The 15,415-nt window shown below is 43.0% G+C and overlaps 1 protein-coding gene across 1 annotated transcript in view; it reads left to right on the top strand.

The window, feature by feature from the left end:
- The window catches only part of SMOC1 (SPARC related modular calcium binding 1), a 410,799-nt gene that overhangs the window by 217,989 nt on the left and 177,395 nt on the right, over window positions 1–15,415 (top strand). Inside the window, exon 5 of the mRNA XM_030215156.1 lies at window positions 4,677–4,724. Within this exon, the coding sequence (XP_030071016.1) occupies window positions 4,677–4,724 (48 nt within the window). The remainder of the gene's footprint in view (window positions 1–4,676; window positions 4,725–15,415) is intronic.

Genomic DNA, 15,415 nt, shown 5'->3' with positions numbered 1-15,415 from the left:
CTAGTGGTCTAGTGGCCTCTTCAGGGCAGAAAAGAGCCCCCTATTTCCTGCCCCAAAGAGGCCACTAGACCACCAGGCATGATAAGGGAAAAGACGGAAGGGGAGGGGATGTGGATGGAGTGTGCTATAAAAAAAAGGTGGGTGGAGGGAGGGTGGGAAAATGATTGGGGAGGGGACATAACATGGACGAGAGGGAGGGAATCTGACTTTCTTGGGGGAGGGGGGTTAAGGTGACACTGTGGTGAAGAGGCGTGGTGGGGATGTGACAAGGGGTGTGACAGGTGTCCTCTTTTTTTTTATCATGGCAAATATGGTAACCCTAATCCCAAGTGACTGTTCTACCCATCCTGTCCCCATTTATATATATGTAATTTGTCCCCCAGCTATTTAGAAAAGCATTAGCATCATATCTATGTTATTTGAATATTCTAATTGGTGCTTATTAGGTGTTTCATTGGTATTATGCTGACACTGTATTTTATGTATGTTATTTGAATGTTCTTTCATGCAGTCTATTATGGAATTGATTGTATTGTATTGGCATTTATCGTACTTCTGTTACATGGTTTAAATGTGTATATTTTTGATACTGTTTCATGGTAGTCCTATTGTTAGGTTTCAGTGTGCTGTTTTCAAGTTTACCTCACTTATGGTATTTATGTCTATATTTGGTCATTTTACTATTGTTCTGTGCTATCAAAATTGTAAGTTTTATGTCAAGCTGTACGTGCTGTACTACACCTTGGGTGAATCTCTTCATGAAGGTGGTTAATAAATCCAAATAAATAAATAATGAAATGCTTGGGCAGATGAAGAACTAAGAATTGTTGTCTTCTCATGCTATATGAGGCTTTCTTCCAGTTTAGTTTATGTAGGAATTGAGGGGGTCTTTTACGAAGTAGCGGTAAGCTCGATGCAAACTTACCGCTTGCTAATCCGGAACTACCGCCGGGCTATTGCTGCAGCCCAGCAGTAGTTCCCACCCCCAGCACGTGTTTACCCGGCAGTAATCAGGCCGTGCGCTGCCCGGTTATGACCAGGTTAGCACGAGAACCCTTAACGTCACCTCAATGGGTGGCAGTAAGTGCCCCTCCCCTGAAATGGCCACATGACAAGAGGTCCACTTGCCACATGGCCATTTCTTTAAAAAAAAAAAAAAAGACGACAACCTTTTACCAGCTGTGGTGAAAGGGGGCCTCTGTGCACGTCAAAAACATGCTCTGATGCCATCATAGGCCCCCTTTTATCGCAGCTTGGTAAAAGGTCCCCTACAGGTATTTATAAAACAGAAGAAGTTTTACTGAGGGGCCCGAGATAAGTGACGAGATTAAGTGGAGTATTTCACATCAGTGTTCTGTTTTCACATCACTCCACTTTTTTCTGATTGTGTAGTTTGTTCTGAAATACCAACATAGACATGTATCTGCCAGCACATATATGTTTAAGTTGCTGTGTTGACCCTGTTGATGGATGCTCCTGCCGTATGTCACCAGCGCATGTCCGTTCTTAGATGTGTTTTAGACCAGTCTGTACATCAGCAGATCCTGTTCTAAAATACCTGGCTGTCTCAAGTCTGATTTGTATTTCCTATCTAAATGTGAATTCACATATGTCGGTGCAACTTCCAGCATTTCTGAACAGTAGACATGATATGTTAAAATACATAAAAGTAAGGATAATTTTAAAAAAGCCTTTCATAAGCCTGTAAATGTTAGGTACCATATCTTGTTTCATAGGGTTTTGCTTTTGGGATCTCGACAGAAAGGGGGGAATTCATTTTTGGGGAAAGCTTATATATTGGGGCAGAAATGTATCCTTAATCACCGGTTGCAAGACATTTTGATACTGGCGCAACAAATTACACGCTCTAATGATTTGAGAATCTTTGATGGGTTGCCACCACCCTAAGAAGCACAGAAGCACAAACATGCTGTAGTCACACCACTCCTTAAAAAACCTTCATTGGACCCTACCTGTCCTTCCAACTATTGCCCCATCTCCCTCCTCCCTTTCCTATCCAAGATACTTGAACTTGCTGTTCACCACCGATGCCTTGACTTTCTTTCATCTCAAGCTATTCTTGATCCACTTCAATCTGGCTTTCGCCCCCTTCATTCACTGAAACAGTACTTGCTAAAGTCTCCAATGATCTGTTCCTGGCCAGATCCAAAGTTCTCTATTCTATCCTCATCCTTCTCGATCTATCTGCTGCTTTTGACACTGTTGATCACAGCCTACTCCTTGATACGCTGTCCTCACTTGGATTTCAGGGCTCTGTTCTTTCCTGGTTTTCTTCTTATCTCTCCCAGCGTACCTTTAGTGCATATTGGATCCTCCTCTACTTCTATCCCACTGTCAGTTGGTGTACCTCAGGGATGTGTCCTGGGACCTCTTCTTTTCTCCATCTATACTTCTTCCCTTGGTACTCTGATCTCATCCCATGGATTTCAATATCATCTTTAAGCTGATGACTCCCAGATCTACCTCTCCACACCAGAAATCTCAGCTGAAATCCAGTCCAAAGTATCAACCTGCCTGTCTGACATTGCTGCCTGGATGTCTCACCACCATCTGAAACTAAACATGACCAAGACTGAGCTTCTTATCTTTCCCCCTAAATCAACCTCTCCTCCTTTCCCATTCTCTATTTCTGTGGATAACACTCTCATCCTTCCTGTCTCATCAGCTCCTAACCTTGGGGTCATTTTTGACTCCTCCCTCTCCTTCTCTGCAAATATTCAGCAGACTGCTAAAACCTGTCGTTTCTTTCTCTATAATATCACCAAAATTCACCCTTTCCTTTCTGAGCACACTACCAGAACCTTCATCCACACTCTTATCACCTCTCGCTTAGACTATTGCAACTTGCATCTCACAGGTCTCCCACTTAGCCATCTCTCTCCTCTTCAATCTGTTCAAAATTCTGCTGCATGACTAATATTCTTCCAGTGTCGTTATGCTCATATTAGCCCTCTCCTCAAGTCACTTCACTGGCTTCCTATCCGTTTCCGCATACAGTTCAAACTCCTCTTATTGACCTATAAGTACATTCACTCTGCAGCTCCTCAGTACCTCTCCACTCTCATTAGATTGTAAGCTCTGTCGATCAGGGACTGTCTCTTCATGTTCAAGTGTACAGCGCTGCGTATGTCTAGTAGCGCTATAGAAATGATAAGTAGTAGTAGTTGGGACTCGTATTTGGCTGCCATTTCACCAACTGCTCTTAAGCTCCAACAGCAAGTATATATATGTGAATAGTTTCACTAAAATTCTGTTTGTAAATGGTAAGTTATGAAAAGGGAGACTTTCTTTTTTTTTTGCATGTCATAAGCAGGGCTGATTTTCAGGATACCAAAATGATTATTTATGGGCTGCATTGGCATAGCATAATCTTATTTTGTTAATGAAAACGGTAATGGAATTCAAACGTGTGGGATAAACACAAAGGAATCCTGTTTAGAAGGAATGGTTCAGTGGAATCTTAGCGGAGATTGGGTGGCGACGCCGGTAATTGGAAACAAAATGAGAGCTGGGCAGACTTCTACAGTCTACGCCCTGATCACAAGGGACAAACAGATCCTGTGGGAATCCAGCAGAACCTGCCTGCTCCTCACAATTGATGCACCAGTAGGAATATAGGCGGAGGACACTGTATTCACTGTCTTTGGTTACAATCCATCAGAGTAGAATTTTGCTAACTGGTTTGTTCTGATTTGAAACATATCTGACAAGCAAAAAACCCCGTTTGCTAAAAAATGAAACAGGTGCTAGCAAGGCTATCGTCTGTCCCCTGCCCTGCCCTCCATGTCCAGCGATTCTTCCCTCCCTTCCCATCCCCTCCCATACATATCCAGCGATTCTCCTCTGCCCTCCCCTCCCATTGGTGTCCCGCAATTCTATCCTCCCCTCCATGTCCAGCGATTGTCCTGTGCCCTGCCCTCCCATCCAAGTCCCGCAGTTCTCCCCTTGCCTCCCATCCCATCCATGTCCAGCGATTCGCCTCTGCCCTGCCCTCCCATCCCATCCATGTCCAGCGATTCTCCTCTGCCCTGCCCTCCCAACCCATCCATGTCCAGCGATTCTCCCCTCTCCTTCCTGGCCAGTGAATCTGTCCTTCCTGCCGCCCTGCCTGTACGCCGTTCATCTTACCTGAGGTTGCAGCGGCACCAGGCTGGGCTCGCATCGCCTCCAGCCTTCCCTTGCCTTCCCTCTTAGTGTCCTGCCCTCCTCTGATGTCATTTCGTCTTTACTCGAGGGCGGGACACTGAGAGGGAAGGGAACGCTGGAGGCGAGCTGACGTCAGCATGCTGTTACAAACCCAGCCAGCCAGCCATCCAGGGAAGCAGAGTTACAAATTATTATATAGATATGTGTGTAGTGAAAAATGTACAAATGAACAATTATAGAATATACAGCTAAGGGCCCTGTTTATGAAGGTGCGTTAGTGTTTTTAGCGCCTACACTTAGCGTGCGTGTTAACCATGTAGGCGCCTATAGGGTTATTGTAGGCACGTACATGGTTAATGCGCCTATAATGCTGCGTGGTAAACAGGGCCCTAAATGTGTTTTGAATGCTCTTAGGTAAATGTGGAAAATGTGGGTGCATATTTAAATTCATATGGATGTTTAGCACACAAGAGAATAATATTTTTTATTTCTTGTTTTTAATTTTAAAGGTTCAGTAACTGATAAGCCACCAGGCCAGGGTAATTCGGGAAGGAAAGGTGAGTGAAGTTTTGTGCTTTTGTTGAGAAGGTTTGAAGACTGATTTTATAATTCAACAATTCAGGGAATTCTTTTTGTCTTGCTTCTAAATTTTGTGTATTAACTTATGTGCATTTCTATTCTGCCCATTCATATTAGCTGTAAGCAGAGTACAACAAAAACATAATCCATAATAAAAATCATCCAAAAATAGAGAAATACATAAACTATCATAAGCACAGTTAAAAAATAAACTAAGAACAAAAACATAACAATATAAAAATTAAAATCTTGTAGAAACAGTTTTTCTGAAATGTTCAAGTAATAAAAGGACTTAGCCTTTTTCCTAAGCCTATAAATTCTCCTCATGATAACCTCAAGAGACAGCTTGTTCTACAGCGTTGGGCTTGCTGCAGTAAAAGCACGAACAAGGATCTCTATATGTCAAAATAATGTGAGCAATGGAGCTGTCAAAAAGTCTTTGAGGTCCTTTTACTAAGCTGCAGTAAAAAGTGGCCTTAGCATGCCCTAACGTGGATCTCTCTCGCATGCTAAGCCCATTTTTACCACAGCCAGAAAATTGCTGACTTTCTATTTTTTACATTAATGGCCATGTGCTAATTTTTAAAATTAGATCCTGATTCACAGTAACTTCGTTGTGAAACAAAACATGATGCGAATCCCGTTTGCACACTTGCAACCACTGCACATTTACTCATATGTTGAAAATGAGAGGAAAAAACCTCATGCTACTGTTGCTCTGCACAGTTACTCTCAACCGGGAAAATACTGTTAGCACACAGATAAAAAGTAATCATAGGTTAAAAAAAAAACCTCTCTTTAACTCTTATGACAATGTGGTATGATAAAATCAAAAATCACTTATCTCTGTTAGACAGCGTTCGGTCTGTGCTCCGCTGCTCCATAAATATCTTCAGAGTGAGGTCCCGACGGACCCATTTTGCTGCTGCTTTTTCAAGGGTCCTCACCGTCCAACCTGGAACAGTAAAAACAACAGTAAGCACTCAGAACGTGAAACGCTGTTGTTTGATGCATGAATCCAAAAGTCTTCCTGTACCCTGGGAGCTGCAAATTCAAAAATCCTGCGAAGCCGGCTAGCAAAATGGCGCCTCGGCTATTTAAAGCTCCACCCTTTAAATAGCCGAGGCGCCATTTTGATAGCCACAGTAGTATGGGGTTTTTTCCACTCATTTTCAACATATGAGTAAATGTGCAGTGGTTTCAAGTGTGCAAACGGGATTCACATGTGCTAATTTTGCCAATAGTGCATGGCCATTATAAAATACTAGTAAAAAAGGCCCGTTTCTGACACAAATGAAACTGGCGCTAGCAAGGTTTTCCTCGGAGTGTGTACGTTTGAGAGAGTGTATGTGAGAGTGACTGTGTGTGTGAGAGAGAGTGAATGTGCAAGTGTGTGTGTGTGAGAGAGAGAGAGTGAGTCTGGGTGCGAGTGTGTCTGTGAGAGAGAGAGAGAGAGTGTGTGTGTGAGACAGTGGCGTAGCCACAGGTGGGCTTGGGTGGGCCAGGGCCCACCCATTTATGGCTCAGGCCCACCCAACAGTAGCACATGTTTAGTAGTAACTGGTGGGAATCCCAAGCTCTGCCAGCTGAAGATTTCCCCTGATGGTAACAAAAACGCTACTATTCATGACACCGGCACCTGCTCATGCTCAGTTTTCAGTGCATGCTTGCTGCCAAGGTGGAAAGAAGCATTTTCCCACCAGCTGAGATCTTTTTTTTTTTTTTGGGGGGGGGGGGGGGGGGGGGGAGAACACTTGGTGCCCATCCAATTCTTGCCTAGGCCCACCCAAAATCTGTTGTCTGGCTACGCCCCTGGTGTGAGACTGAGAGTGTGTGCAAGTGCGTATGTGAGACACAGTGTGAGAGAGAGAGAGTGTGTTTCACACAGATACAGTGTGTGCGAGAGAGAGAGTGTGTGTGAGACACAGACTCTCTGTGAGACTGAGTTTATGAGACCAAGAGAGTGTGTGAGTGACTGTGTGACACAAAGAGAGTGAATGTGATACAGTGTGAGACATGGAGTGTGTGAGAGTGAGAGAGAGAAAGAGAAAGACATTGACTGTGAGAGAGAGAGAGTGTGTGTATGACAGAGATACCTCCCCCCCCCCCTCTCTGGTGTCAGGTCCCCCCTCTCTCTCTGGTGTCTGAGTGTTACTGTGCAGGACGCTGAGCTCTGGCTGTGCTTCAAGGAACTGACCAATCCTATTTAATAGAATGCACCTCCAACATTCTGAAGCCGAGAAACCTCATGTGGTTGGTCACTTCTGCTTGTGACGAACCTGGAAGTACGTGATGTCAATTCAGGAGATGGATACAGAGAGCAGGAATGCCTCAGCCATGCAGTCAGCTTCAGAATGTTGGAGGTGTGTTTTATTATGTAGGATTAGCACATGAGCACTTATTGCCACCTATTTTGTAGGTGGTAAGGGCTCACATGCTAATCCTGAGCCAATCAATGTATGGTAATATAAATGTGCTGATTAGCATAGAAATGTGCATTCTCCATCCTCCAATCCTGTCCCGCGGTAAGCCATTTTTATTTGCAGTAAATGCGTGTTAGTGCTTACTGAAGCTTAGTAAAAAGACCCCTTTATTAGCTAACTGAAGAACACAATGGGGTTTTTTTTATACACTGATAGCATATACAAGGGAAGCACAGATCTAAAATAAAGGACTAAATTCTATATATTATGCTAAAAAAGACAGAGGCAAAATGAAATTTGCCTCAGCGTATTCTATAAAGTATGCCTTAATTTAGGCATACTTGATAGAATAAGTCTAAATTTCCACGCGGTATGTAGAATATGCCGAGCACTGCTCAGCGTAACTAAATTTAGTCGTGGGCAGTTGCGCCGAGTAAAACTTGGTGTAAATCCCGACACCTAAATTATGTGTGGAGCAGGTGTATTCTATAACAACGCACGTAGATTTTAGAAACATCCATGGACCTGCCCATGGCCACGCACCCTTTTCAACTACGCAATTTAGAATTTGTGCGCACCACGTTACAGAATATGCTTAGACAGTTCTGCACATAAATTCTAATTAATGTCAATTAATGCTGGTAATTGGTTGTTAGCATCTAGTTATCAATGCTGATTAGCTTGTTAACCAATTAGCTTATGTGCATTGTTATGGAATACGCTTTGATTTCCACGCAGAAATCTCGGCACAATATATAGAATCCCAGGGAAAATGGGTGTCTTCTTCTAAGGTTCTAAAGATTAGGGTTACTACTTTAAATTTGATTAAATATGTTACAGAGAATTCCTTGGCATGGAAGGTAATAATAATAAAAAAAAAAAACAACCAACGAAACAAGACTTATTGAACACTGGTTACTATTTGTTGTACTATAATATGAGGAACCTGAGTTTTTATTTCCCATATCAGCTTCAGCTTTAGTGTAAGTGATGAACAGTTATGCAAAATAGAGTACGGTTCTAGTGCAGCCAGCCTGGGAGCGCTGTACCACTGGAAATAAATGTGAGTATCAAAGTTGATTTCTTTTCAGTTATCTGGGTCTACTAACGCAGCTTAGTAAAAAGATCCCTTAATTCATAACTTACTACTGTTTGCCAAGACATTTTTCCCTTCTGGAGATATGGTCACATTTTCAAAGAGTTTCAGATAGACTGTCCCATATCATCTCCTCCTCCCCCACCAAAGAACAATCTTTATTTTCCATTAAACTTGTATTATATCTGGCCTACTACATTTTCCACAATATTTTGGGAGAGTGAAGAATCTTTGTCTCTTTGCCAGGTTTGTTTTGCTGAAAAGAATATGGAAGGACAATGGCTATTCTATGGAGAATCTTTTATAGTAGTTTCTTGTAGTTTGATTTAAGAAAGGAATCTACTCTGGAGTCCTTTTACTAAACTATGGTAAAAAATGGCCTTAGTGTGCTTTTGCATGGGTTTTTCTTGCACACTAAGGCCCTTTTTACTACAGCAGTAAAATGGCCGATTTTCTATCTTTTAAATTAATGACCATGTGCTAGTGTTGCCCAGGGGCGGCCCAAGGCAAGATGCTGCCTGAGATAGGGCTGAGATGCTGCCCCCTCCCCTTCCCTGGGCCACGGTCTGGCATCTTACCCCTTCCTTCCTCCACCTGCTTCCCCGAGTTTACTTTTTTCTCATTTTCCAAAAGGTGGCGGCAGTGATTCTCATATACTGCCCTGTGCCGCCGGCACCAGACTCTTCTCTAGTATTGCGGCTCAGCTCTGAGGAAGCATGAAGTTACATCAGAGAGGTGGGCCACAGTAAAGAGAAGAGGTTGTGCCGGTAGCAGAGCAGCGTATGGGAATTGCTGCCCCCGCCACCTTTTGGAAAATGGGAAAAGAAGGTAAACTCTGGGAAAGGGGTGCAGGAAGGAAGGGGGAGATGCCGCGCCAGGAAGAGTGCTGCCTGAGGCCTCTGCCTCAGATGGTCTAATGGTAGGGCCACCACTGGTGTTGCCAATTACTGCAGATTAATAAAAGGGCCCTTATATTTGTTGCCGTGATTTCTGTGGAAAACTTGATCTCATTGCGGTCTCAGTGTTTTATTTGTTGAATCTAGGAAAGCATTTCTTTTGGTGTAGTTCACACGTATCTCAAATATAACTAAGAAGACAGAGAAAAATACATTTTCAAAGCTGACTATATTAATACTTACAAAATTCCTTAATCTTTTTCTTTCTTCTTAGATTGTTTTATAAGACATCATTGTCTTGCTATATTTCTGACTGCAAATCAAAGCCATGTAAAATCTAATTAACTTGCTACTAACTGTCAGACTAATGGCCACTGTTATATGAAAAGTGAAACTGAGCAGTACCAGGTAATATTTAGAAATATAGTAGACAACACTCAAATGCAATTTCAAGAAATGTTTTTAGAAATATGCTTAGAAAGAAGAATGCAGCTTAAAGCTGCATGGAAATGTTTGGAACTGGACAAATATTTGCAAATCAGTGAAAAGCAATCTCCTTTAACCAAAATAAGAAACATTCTATTCAAATGCGGGATATAGGGTCACCTTACTGAGGACCCGATGCACAAAGGCAGCCGTAAAATTTAGTGAGTCGCAAACAGCGACCAATTCACAAAGGGGATTGCATGCAAATGAGCTGCATAGATCCCCCTTTGTGCATCGGTCGCTGTTTGCAACTGCAAGCTGTCAAATGCATTTGACAGCTCTGATGCAGACCCAATCCGCCCCCGAGAGCCCCCGCCGACCCCCCCCCTCACCCAACACACACCAAGAAAAAATGGCCTTGGTGGCCTAGTGACTCCCCCGCACCCTCCCATCCCCCCACACCAATCAAGTATGGCCTTGGTGACCTAGTGACTCCCCCCACACCATTTCAACCTCCCCCCCCCACCAATCAAGAATGGGCTTAGTGACCCCCCTCTCCTCCCCGATCTATCCCATACCTTCTTAAAAGGTTGGAGGCAGGAGGGTAGGAGCAACACCACCTCCCTCCTGCCTTGGGCATCACCTCTTCCAAAATGGGGGTGCCCAGCCCCTGCCTGGTGCATTTTGGGATGCACTATGTGGTTCTAAGTAACATATGCATCCCAGAATGCACTGGGCAGGAGCTGAGTGCCACCATTTTGGAAGAGGTGACACCCGAGGGAGGAGGTGCTGCTACTGCCCTCCTTTTTCCAAGAAGGTATGGGATGGGATGGGGGGTCACTAGGCCACCAGGGCCATTCCTGATTGGTGTAGGGTGGTGGGGGGGGGGGGGGGAGTCACTAGGCCACCAGGGCCATTCTTGATTGGTGCGGGAGGAGAGGGTCATTTTTGCTTGTGCAGGGGGGTGGGTAAGGAGGTACGAGGGGTGCGGGGTACATTGGACTACTAGGGAATTGTTGGGAGGGGAGAGGTAGGGAGCACAAGCAGACAACTTTTGCAGCTATCTGCTTGTGCTTAAGAACATAAGCGTTGCCATACTAGGACAGAGCAAAGGTTCATCAAGCCCAGCATCCTGTTTCCAACAGTGACCAATCCAGATTACAAGGACTGGCAAGATCCCAAAACAGTAAAATACATTTTATGCTGCTTATCCTAGTACTAAGCAGTGCATTTCCCCCCTCTCCGACAGATCCAGAGCAGCTATAAAATCTGGCTTGGATTTTATGATTGCTCTGGAACTGTGCATCGCCTGGAATGCTCATTAGAATACTAATGAGCTGATTGTAATACATTTGCATGGGGTTCTCAGTGGCCGCTAATGGCACACGTTAGAGCCACGGAAAATCCCTTTGTGCATTTCTGGCTAAATAACATTTGTTTTAGACCGACCACAACCAGTCTAAAGCAAACGTTAACAGCACGGTAAGATTTGTGCATTGGTGCCTGAGAGGCAACATTGCCAGTCATCCAAAGTGGCCAAATAATCTGTATGAGATCAAGATCCAACAGGCATCTTGTGATCAGTTCTGCCAAATGAATGCTGGAAAGGCTGATTGTGCTCTAAACAATATGATCCCTGTAATGATGAAATGGATAGTTTCTTCTGGTGCTTTGAGAGTTTTGTAAGATGTATCTTTTTGGCAGCCCCTGCTGTTTGTCTCCAATGCGAGACATGTTATACAACTGTGTAAACTTAGGCCGGGGTATCCACCAAACCAAGGCAATGTCTAAGATTTAAGAAAAGGAAAAAGTGGCTCATCTAAGAAACAGAGTGCGTGTCTTGGATGTATATCCAAACCCAGCAGTTTAGCAGTTACTGCATTCATTACTAGGTGCTGGAAATATCACATGTGTTTTATATCAGTGCTAACTATTGCTGTAGAATTTCAAATATTTATAAGCACATAGCAAAACCAATTAGTCTTCAGATTTCATAATTGTTGGGTAGTGCCAGTGTTGGCCATCTTTCCTGGACATGTAATACCTATACATGTTGTTTCTGGAAATGGTATCACAGATTACATCCTTGGTCCCAGAGAAGGCACTTTCTAGAGTAAAATTAAAACAAGACGTGCTTCCCTCTTTCTCCCTCTCTGCAAGTGTTCACTAACTTATACTGATCTGATATTAAGCCAACATGGCCACCGTCTTAAGTGCTGGCACCCTTGCTTAACTTAATACATATTTACTGCCACTATCCATATAAGAGTGGAGGGGTAGCCTAATGGTTAGAGCAGTGGGCCAAGTACCAGGGACACTTACTGTGGCTCCCTGTGATATTGGGCAAATCACTTAGCCATCCTTTATCCCAGGTACAAACTTAGGACAGGAAAATTGCTACGGTACCTGAATGTAACTCACCTTGAGCTACTACTGAAAGAAAAGATGTGAGCTAAATCCAAAAGTTCCTTCCCCTTTCTTAAATACAGTTGTTGAGTCGTGAGCATTCCAGCATTACCTGTTATTTGGCAGGCTTAAACTTACTGGGTTACTTAACTATTTAGTTGCTGAACAATACTGCTAAATGAATAATTTCTGGCATTGCCTGTGCCCTCCCCTAATCAGGCCCCTTAAAAATGGATAATATTGGGCCATTTAGTGTTATCCTTGCAACATCTAAAAATCAATGAATATGCAAGTTATGAGTTTGTCACCCACTGATCAATGCATAACCTGCTTTGAATATTGGCCCAATGGTGTTTGTTTAAGGGTAACATACAGTAAGTTAAGAAGCCTGAAAATATTATTGCATGTGGGCTTCAAATGTTCATTATGAGTGCACAGAACCCATGGATGAGGTGTCTGAAGGCGTGGCCACCAAATTGAGGGGGATGCCAGAGTGCCATGCTACCACCATCGTTAGCACTTGCTGTCATTGGCCAGGGCCTTGGTTGCATCATCTGAGGGGAACTTCCAGCTGGCTGTTCCATTGGAAGAGACTACCTGGGGTGCCATGTTTTCCAATTACGGTTTTGTCTGTGGATTACAAACGGGAAAGCCACGTGTTTCTCCCCAAATGGGAGAGTTTTGCACATACCATGATAGTAATAAACCTTACTTCAAGCCAGGATGTGTAGAGTATGATGTCAGTCTCTCAGATTTACGGATAATGCTCACCATAGGACTTGCTTTGTGCTAAAGACAGTTTCCTTCTGGAGTTCATAAGAGCTGACGTGTATATGTAAGCTATCAAGGTGTGCTTGAAATTTCCTTTTAATCATGTCTGTGGCATCTAAAACACTGGGAAATATTTCTGTATTTTTCTGCCACATTTTCTCAGTCTCCGAATGCATTTCTTGGTACTTGAGGATCTCTCTTTCCATACGATTCATAGAATAAGCACTCGGCATTGATACCTCTATTATCAGTTGTTCACGTATTTTTCGTCTTCTCCACTATGTCCCTTTTTCTTGCATCCAGCTTTTTATTGGTTGGAATGTGAATGTCTTATCCTGCAATGTTGCAGCATTTATGAAGTTGCCAATGGATGAGACATTAGGGACGGGCAGCCGGAAAATGTTCCTTTTGTGGTTCCCATGCTGTTTCTGGGAATGTTCGTTTTGTTTGTTTTCAGTTCCTCTTGAGAGAGCATGGTCTTTGCAGAGTGTGCAGTCTTTGAAAAGAGTGCATTCTATTATCAGCAAATGAAAAAAAAAATGCTGTGTTTTTTTCTCCTTGTTTTTGTTAACAACTTGCAACGATACAGGATATATTGTTGACATGTCGTTGCAAAACACAGCCCGCTCCTATGAGATATGCCACCTTCTTATGCATTCCCCCAAATTCTTTATATGGCACCTTAAGTTGTGCTTGCTAATTTGGCTGTGCGAACAAATTGCGCGAACAACATAGTTGATTAACAAGCCAATCAGCAACGGTAATTGGTACTTAACAAACAATTAGCAGCACTACTTGGCTTTTAATTAGAATTTACATGCACAACTTTCTGGAAGTATTCTGTAATGCAGGGCATGTAAATTCTCATGCACACAGTCAAAAGGGGGTGTGGCCATGGGCGTGGAATGGGTGGCTTGTGGGCGTTTCAAAATCTATGTGCACTGTTATGGAATACATTTGATCCCCCGCTCCTAACTTAAGCGCAGGTATTTAGGCTTGGTTTTAGGTGGCCTAAATGAGTGCGCCTAAATTTTAGCTGCAAGCATGATGCGTGCTCATATTCTATAAACTATGCGTAACTTTAGGCATAGTTTATAGAATCATGCAAACTGTGGGGTTTTTTGGTGCCAGTTTTTAAGGCGCCATGTATAGAATTTGGCCCATTCTGTATAGAAATTTCCTTCCATTGGCACTTTGCAGTAGAGCCTGACCAAAACCAGGATCTGCAACTGAAATTGGCTGCTCGGCTTCGGCAGAAACCAAAGGAGAAAACAAACCTGCCGCCCGGACCCAAGTCCAGACTCAGACCTGGGCCTGGCAGCAGCTCCCCACACCCCGAGTCCCCCCTCCTTGGCCGCAGCTCCCCCTCCCGAGCCCCACCCTAATTTCCATGTTAACACTTTAGTAAAAAGACTCCTTAATTAGAATGAACCATTTCCAGAGAACTCAAATATGTGATGCAGAGTAACTCTAAACAGGTAATTGTTAAAAAAAAGAAAAGTTTTGCTGTCCTGGGTTAAAAAAGGATCTTTGAGCCACCAAATGGATCCAAACTGCCTATCCAAAATTATTAATCAACATAGCCCAGCATGAAGTAAATGGAATTCATCCAGCGGCATGCAGTACTAAGCACTTAAAATCTCGGAGACTGGAAAGTGCTCTTCCCATGCCAGACTAGAGAACTCCTATTTCTTTGGAGTTGACTCCTTAAACAGCAAATCAAACCTTGCAGAATCATAAAAAGTGTCAGAAACTAAAGAATGGTAACTGCATGTCAATGCATTCCTCTGACAGTTTGTGGTGGGATTTTATTTCTGTGGTATGGCCCTGTGATAGCAATTTAAGTCAGAGTTTGCAGACGATACGCAATTTAGTCTTTCAAACATAATAACATAGGTTTGGGAGCAGGAACTGAAAAATAAAAATAAATACACTGGGAACCTTTTCCTATATCCTTGAAATCTACCAAAATGTTCATGAGAAAAACTATGGCTGCTTTCAAAAAGCAATATTGGTGTTTCTCTAGCTCTAGTATTTGGCATTATTCCCTGGATTCTGTATAGGTTGCCCACATTTGGGCATGGATCCCAGATCAATGCGTAAACTAATTAGCAGTGTTGTAGAGTAACTAAGTAATTTACATCTTTTTTTATTGAAAATTCCATTATTTAACAAACACCATAAACAATAAGCAATCACACTTGAATCAGGGTGTAAAAGGATACAAACAAGATGAATCAGAGGAGGGCTTGGTTACTTATAGCCACACCTGCACACCTCCACACCAGCAGAATGTACCCTAACACAATGTACACCCCCCCTCACCTGTTTCTCACCCCTCTCCTTTCCCCCCAAAATAAAAATAAATTAACAAACAAACCAATAAAATACAGTAAGCAGAGGATGCAAACAGTCAAAGCAAACCGGAAAGATACAAAGAGGTATAAGGTATTAAGGACCAAGCTCAGAGTCCTTGGTGAGAGAGAATATATATGTGGATCCCAAATAGATAAAAACTGCTTCTTACACTTAAAGGATAGCCCGACCCTCCTTTTCTTCAGAAGCATGATATTATGTAACATACTCCGCCATCCCCAATAAGGTGTTTATGGTTATTAAAATTTGCTATACCGCCCTATCTGAACAGACAG

The sequence above is a fragment of the Microcaecilia unicolor genome, chromosome 9 (genome assembly GCF_901765095.1).
Source record: "Microcaecilia unicolor chromosome 9, aMicUni1.1, whole genome shotgun sequence".
NCBI classification, from domain to species: domain Eukaryota; kingdom Metazoa; phylum Chordata; class Amphibia; order Gymnophiona; family Siphonopidae; genus Microcaecilia; species Microcaecilia unicolor.
This window is presented reverse-complemented; position numbering and strand designations above follow the sequence as displayed.